Source organism: Maniola jurtina, chromosome 11, assembly GCF_905333055.1.
Source record: "Maniola jurtina chromosome 11, ilManJurt1.1, whole genome shotgun sequence".
In the NCBI taxonomy this organism is placed as follows: Eukaryota; Metazoa; Arthropoda; class Insecta; order Lepidoptera; family Nymphalidae; genus Maniola; species Maniola jurtina.
Window position 1 is genome coordinate 9490001 of NC_060039.1, and position 8008 is coordinate 9498008.

The 8008-nt window shown below is 35.9% G+C and overlaps 1 protein-coding gene across 1 annotated transcript in view; it reads right to left on the reverse strand.

The window, feature by feature from the left end:
- Positions 1-5573, reverse strand: part of LOC123869632 — a 16518-nt gene extending 10945 nt beyond the window's left edge. Inside the window, exons 1-2 of the mRNA XM_045912613.1 lie at positions 4779-5573; positions 1-269 (exon numbers count right to left, since the gene is read on the reverse strand). The exon at positions 1-269 is cut by the window's left edge and continues 7 nt beyond it. Coding sequence (XP_045768569.1) covers positions 1-269; positions 4779-4830 — 321 coding nt within the window. The 5' untranslated portion in view covers positions 4831-5573. The remainder of the gene's footprint in view (positions 270-4778) is intronic.
- Positions 5574-8008: the final 2435 nt, after the last annotated feature.

Consider the following 8008-nt stretch of genomic DNA (forward strand, 5'->3'; position numbering starts at 1 on the left):
ACAAACTTTGTTGAAATAAACGACGTCGTTGTCCGCACGAAATTCCGTCGTATCTGAACTCGCAACTCCTTGGCAGGTCCCTTTGGTGTAAGCGATGACAACCGCCGCACAGTCCGGCAGATCTCGGCACTGGGCGAGGCAGGCCCCAGTCAAGGACTCCTCGCCTCCACTGGCGGAGTACACGAACACAGGAGTGGCTTGATCGGGGGCCATTCCTGACCATCGCACAAACGTTTGCGACTGATGTTGCGCGCATTTCGATTCGCTATCTAAAATTGAAATAGGTACTTAGGTAATTTATATTTCATACAATTAAGTAGGTAGATCCGTCTCACCCGACTATTTCGACCCAATTGGATTGGAAACCGCAAGGCCATAAAAAGCATAGACGGCCAACCTGGACGAGGCCAAAAAATCCGCCAAACTTGATATGAGTTGAAACATATAAGGTTTCCAATAAACCGGTTTGGAAAATACTTATATTTGGTAGTTGCTTTATTTGGAAAATACATAAACATAGGGGTTTCTGCTGACACGAGAATTACTGTAGGAGTAGGCACTAGGCAGGTATCTGTACACAAACTCTTTCGTCAAGCGTTTTATGTACCACTCATATAAAGCAACGGCTCGTTGTCGTCGTATCGCTTTGTAGACTGTACTGTAGTCTGTATGTAGTTCACACCTGCCGTTGCCGATTCGCACTGTGCAGTTCGTCTGTAAGAATCTAAGGCTGAGATCTATAGAGCGCACTTTAGCTTTGCTCAGGCTTCAGACACTGTTAAAACGATACAGCACTATAGCGCTGTGTCGTTATAACTGACACTTAAGTCTAAGCAAAGTCAAAGTGCACTCTATAGATTTTAATCTTAGAGTTTCTGAGATTTGCCACAGATGATAAAAAGGTACCTATATACGTGGGTACCTACTTAACACACTGCTTATGTATTGCTACCACAGAAATCCAAATAATACTATATTTTATATCTATGATTGCTACAATTAATGATTTGTTTTATCGCTAATGAAAAGTGGAAATAAACGATAAAGTTCACATGAAACATGAATATTTATAAGCCACATTTTTATGCATTTGCCAATCACAATTTTATTTAAGGTTCAATATACGATGCTTAAAATATAGCAAAACCAGTTCTCTGGTTGCTCTTTTGCGCAGTGCGGCCACGAGTCTACAGGTGCTAAGTTGTTTTAAAATTGTTTTTACGAGGAAGCTGTACTAAATTGTGAGTAAATTGAATAGAAATAATGTAGGTACCTATGTACGTAGCTAAAGTGTGTGGTTGAGGAACTTATCTACAGCCCATATAAGCACTAGGTTCAAATCAAACCTATTAGCTACCTACTGGTAAAGTCATCATAGAGATTTAGAGATCCACCTTAACAATAATAGAGGATCAATAATTTTTTATTATGTCTAGCCAAGAAAATAGTGTTTTGGTAGGCAACTTGGTGAGAAACAAAATAAAATTCACTTTCTTACGTTCCCAAGAATACAGATTGTTCTTAGGTATATTGTTTTAAGACGAGAGAGATCTATTGTTGAACCACCGCGTTTGATGTGAACATCTGCTTTAAAGCCTCCTGAATTTCTTCGACCAACACTATAAATCATTGATGTAGGAAGAATCTAAAGTAATGCCTAGGTAGCACCTAGTAGGTACATGTACCATAAAAGCAGTACATCTATGTTACAGATAAGTATCTATATATGTATTATTTTTTGTTTCAGATGATGGCTCTACGTAAACTGATGATGTGTGTCATACTGTTGGCCTCCCTGTTTATCCTCGTAGATTCGAATGTCGCGACTATTTCTGGTAATAATTGCCCCAAGGGTCACGTTCCGGTTAAAGTAGGTGGCGGCGGCCCTATGATATGCGTAAAAAAACCTTATAACAGCTAATATTACAGCCTTTCTTTATTATATAGTCAGTCGAAAAGGGGGTTTGACCCGAAAAGGGCTCATTGTGGACCAAACTTTATGTTGTGAAAAAAATTCAAGTCCAAACACTTGCAGTCACACTTCGAGCGAAATTGATATTTTCATAGAACAATTTGATATTTATTATGACTTAGTAGATACGGTACGGTAGTAGGCCCCTAATATATTTTTTAATGTGAACCCTTTCCCGAATTACTTTATATACTTACCTACCGAAAATCCTAGAATCTACAGGTCTATCTTTCGAAACATAACCAATCCAGGACCAAATGCCAGTAGGTAGAATTTCATCCTTCTCTGTGTACAATGCGATAGCTAATTTTATCGGATGAATAGGACAAAGTCGGATATTTTTATGTGTACATTTATTAGACAATTAAGATTAGAGTAGCCGAGATCACTCCTTGCGTATTCTCTACTTGCCTACGAAAGTTTGGTCAAAATCGGTTCAGCTGTAACTATCTAAGATTAGCCCGCAGATACAAAAGGTCATAAGGACAAATTAAAAATAAAACATTTTTGGGTTAAGGCGATGTAAAGTAGGTACTTATAATCATATCATAAGAGTCAAGCATTCTTTCGAAATCATAGACAAGCGGGACTAGAATATTTTACTACATTATTTCAATATCCTTGTTCTAAATTATGTTTTATCCCCTTTTGTGAAATGTTTTATTTTATAAAATTAATCGTTCATTTTAATAAATTATTTTTATTTGAACATGCTTTTTATTTTTTTAGTGCATAGGGATCTAATTATTTAGTTAATCACGATTTACGACTCGGAATCGGACTGACAGCAGGTTTCAACAGGTTATTAGGAATCCTTTCAGTTAATTCGTAACCAGTGGTTTCTAGGCACTATCAAAACAGCCACAATAATTAGGTAAGTAGGTACTACTAATATCCTACCTATCAGGAGTATTTATAGGTCTATGCCTATCAGATTTTTTTACGGAACGTTGTTCATACTTTTCTAAATAAATTATTTAATGTTACTTTCATATGAGGTAGGTTATCTTGCGAAACCTTCAATAACGAAGATCTCTAATTTTTTCCGTGTTTCCGTTTGTATTGTTACCTATAACAACAAACAACTCATCAACATTGTGATTTCTTACGGCAATTCGTATTAATTATTTTTAGTGAATTTTAGTGTAACATTACTTTATTTCCTCACAATCTGTGTTGTGTTGTTCCTAAGTTAAGTATAAGTGCTTAGAACGACCTTTTGAATTCAAGTTCTCCTCTCAAACCGTTGAGCTATTTAGGCTTCGGATTCATATTTTGATGGTTTGCATTTTGCGGCGACACTTAGTTTCTTTAGTACAGCAATTAATTATTGTTATTTTAATAAAATATATTAGTGCGTAATTTAATTTAATTAGCAACATACTTAGTATGTATTTGCTTATTTGGTAAGTAATAAGTGCGGACTGCGGAGCTGGTTACCAGATTAGAAATACCTATACTTATTAACAACTCACATTGCAATGCCTATAACTACCTACCTAAGAAAAATATCACATAAAACTACAATAGAATCATTCAATAGCCGAGCGACATTGGAAAATTAAATTTTCTCAACCTCAACCTAGAACACGATATTCAAGGAATACCTATCACAATAGGTTTAGATATTTATTGAATTAATAGATGAAGCCCGCGACTTCGTCTGCGAGTTTCGGTTATTTTTAAATATACCGTGAGAACTTTTTCAGGATAAAAAGTAGGAGCCTATCCCTCTTCAGGGACGCAAGCTATCTTTGTATCAAATGCCAAAATCGGTAAAACGGGTGGGCCGTGGAAAGCTAGCAAACATACAGACAGACACACTTATAATCTATATATTATATTATTTAGGTATCTAATAGGTACTGAAAAATAATAAAGTCGTTTAAAAATCATCATCATCTTGTGGGCTTCCACTGTTGAACATAAGTAGATTAGGTCATTTCTAGTGAGCGTCACCACACGCCAGTCCTCAGCCTTTGTCATTCAGGCATGTCCTGTCACCCTTTTTATATTGTCGTTATGAGAAGCATATAGCCTGTCCACTTCAGCTTGCAAATAGTTTGAGCTGTCAGTGAACTCATACCTCTTCATTTCAAATTATAACATAGGTAGTCCCTCTATTAATAGCTCACAGAGGGACTTTGAATTTGTAATAAGGCCGTATGTCATTGTCCATAATATTTCACGCCGTACATCCTGAGGATTTTCCTCTTCAAGTTCAACATATCTTCAAAGGTGTTGGAGTTCAATACGCACTTGGCCAACGTGGCCAAACTATAGATGAGTAGACTATGACCAAAACCCTTCTCATTCTGAGAAGAGACCCTCGCTCTGTAGTATAGGGTCTGTAGTGAGCCGGCGATGTGTTTCATCATAATGATGATGATGATGATGATAATGATTTATTATAAGGACGGAAAACCCTGGTTAAAGACATGAGACGATGAGAAGTTTTTCAAAAACTGTCCTGCCTTATTCGAATTTATCTGTATATTTTTCCTTCTTAATTGGGTAAATGATTTGCCATGGATTTACCCAAGGAAATTATTGTAATGTGAAACAATTTCGATGCCACCCTTTTCAAAGATAATCGTAGCCAGGACATGTTGGTTGAAGATCTTCTTTGTTTTGTTCACATTTATCTCGAGACCAAGAATTAGTTACCAAAAACTAGTATTTAAAATAGTACTTATAAAAAGACTGGAAACATGCTTGATGTAAAATATGACAAATTGACCAATACGAACTATTTTTACCGTCAATAACGTAGGTACATAGATATGGAGCTACATTATATACTTACATATTGCTAATGATAATGTTGTTAACATCACGACAATACCGTATGGCATCATTTTTTTAACACACCCCTACTAATCAGTCACTCGTATAGATACAGTTAACACTTATACCAATGCAAAAGTACGGTAGGTCCATATTTTACACCACCATTCCTGTTTTAAATGAAAACCCGTTACGTTTAAAACCCCCAATTAAGGTACAAACTATTTCATTTTAGTAACTCTTCTATTTTATGTACTTAACAAAAAAAGTAAGACTCATTCGTTAAAGTTTTCCTCAACTGTCGTCGAAGTTTAACTTAACTACGAGACAACTCTAGCACGCAGGTTCACGAGGCACAACTGAATAAATATTCCAAACGAAACCAACATTAAATAAAAATATCTTTTGTTATTAATTTTTTTGAGTTCCACTATATTACTATGAACTGTTTCTTAGTTTCTCATACGATAGGAAGAGTAGGTAACTATTGTTTTCACTTTCTATCGTAACTCGTAAGTGGATAGGTAGCTCTTGATTGATGAACTAAGCAAGCCCTATGCGCTCTTCTCTCTATTAACTGAAAACTAACTAACTAGGTGCAATCGTAAAATCGTCATGTGCCGATCCCCACTACGCGACACGACCTTGCAGTTTATTATGGTTTTACAGACAATTTACAATGAAGTGACTACTGACGAATCCACGACAAATGATAGTGAAACCAAGCTGTAATACCTACGGCCGCAAGTAGGTTCTATGGCGTGTGTTTCGTAACATAATGCGGGTCCAAGTTATGTACAAGTACCTACATAATAATAGGGGTGGATAATGGTATAACCAACTTTTCTTTTTACGGTAATATTGCAAAAGCATCCGTCAAACGTTGATGTTTAGACACAAAACGGGTAATTTTCTGGGATTGAAAAGGATTTGAGTGTCCGTTTGCTTCATCATATTATTATCTACCTAGGTAGGTTATTTTATCATACAGAACCTATATATTTATTATGTGTGTACTTAAAGATAGTTTAGTGAATATCTATTACAAAACGATAATAATTAATTACTTTATAATCATCAATAAGTATTACGTTTTCGGCGTGTCCTAATAGTTTGCGGTCATTTTAACCTCATTCAAAGATATCGAAAAATTATGTTTTGATGAGTCCAAAGCCTTTTTGCAGGTATCTATTAATACAGCTGTTCTTTAATTTTTTAATTAGGAAACTAATAATATTGTCCATCCGAGTGCAACGGATTTTGGCCACGACGTCGACTTCCAGTCTCAACACAGAGCAGACTAGCCAACAACGCAGGAAATATTGGCTATAGTAGGTACACAAGTGTGTGCGCAAGAATATACTTAAGATAGAGAGTGAACCTACACTCTATTCCCTCACTCTCTTAGTCCGATGGATTTAAATGTGCTTTGACATGACACGAGGGCGTAACACTGTCAATTTTCCAACTCCGAGCTACTAATGAAGAACCCAATAACTTTCCCAGGACTCGAACCCGAGACCGCAGGATCAACAGCTGAGTAAGCCATTAGACCAACGGAAACGAAGTAGTTGAGTTTGTAGTAAACACGATGCTATACCTGCCTACTTTGTGGTTTATTATGATACACCAGGTACATGCCAGCTCTGCTCATTATGCTATGGCCTACAAAGGCAATCTGTTATGTTAATTCGATAACATTGAGTATTGTCAGACTGGTAAAAAGAGTTCTATAGATTAACGTGAGCAGATCAAATTGTAAGTACCTACCTACCTACCTAGGTAAATACTGCCAGTTTTATAAGTCGCATCGGCAAAATTCGTTTGCGCAGATAAGCGTAACCTAACAGACTAAATCGAATTTACACCTGAAATTCATAGAGACTTGTTTGCCTGACGTTAGATAAAATTGTAAAAACAAGAACAACCGAGACTCATGCTATCTCGTTCATAATTCGCGCCTATGTAGCAACCAATAGCAGACGGACGCGCGCTATAATTGGCCGAGATATTTGCGCGCCAATAAAAACTACGTTTCTGCGCAGGTACATCGGCAAAAATTACAAAAGTTGTAGTACTGTATTTACCTTACCCAGGAGTTAGTAATTGTAAATAGGTCCCTACTTACCTACGTCAGGAATCGCGTGCTAACTGCAACAGATAATACCTACAAAAACAAGATTGCAATTTAATATTCTTACAAAAAACTAAACTTTTAACAATGGAACATCGTAATGAAATTATTTCTTAAACAATACTCGTAATAAGAAATGCGATGTGCTGCATCTATTCATCTAAAATCTAGTTCTGTAAAAAGAAAATGTGAAATCTATAAATATTAGATAGCACAGGGGCACATACTTCTTTTATAGATAAAAGATAAGAATTTAAAACAAGATTTCCAAAACAAAACTAAAACCACACTACTCCTCTTAAATATACGACCACGGACGAACAGTTCCAATGTATTTGGCAATTACAAGGGAATAGAACAACCAACAAACATACAACTTGCTTTAAGCAATCCTCCCGTAGTTGAGTAAAGAACAGAAGAAAGAGAATTGAACCTTATGATGAAAATGATTCACGTCAGTTTTGAATTAAAATTCCTTACACCATTTTGGACAGTAGTTTGAATACAATATAATACTCATCACTTATTTGGATGTCCGGTGCAGCATAGCAAAACTAACTTTTTACTATGTGCAGGAATTAGTAGGTTTGAAAAATATTTTATTTTTTTTGTTATATCTGAAGCACTTTGAACTTCAATAGTTGCTAAAAAAAATCGGTGACTGGGCTTACAAGCTCTTAAATACATTTTAGCTCAGTATAGGAAGATTTTTTTAGTATAGGAAGAAAATTTTTTTTTTTATTTGGCACACTTTTCTTTTTGCTGTACTTATAAAATTAGAGTAGTTATAGTATATTTCATTACAAGTGCGGAAAGGCTGTCATTGCAAAGAGTTCCGACAAATGTCTACCCGAGCCGAGGCGTAGCTGAAGGCGAGGGTTGACAGTCGGAACGAGTTGCAATGACGGTTCCGCACGTGTACTGAACGACTATTTTTAATACAGTTGCGAAAAAATGAAGCAATTTAATAAAATAATAAAAACACAATAAACTCAACTAACTTAATTTAATTTAATTTAAAACCACTTTATTGTTGATAGATATAAAAAACTAGGGTCGAAATTACTCATTTTAGGCAACCAACAACTAAACTCGCAAAGAAAATTTCTGAAAAA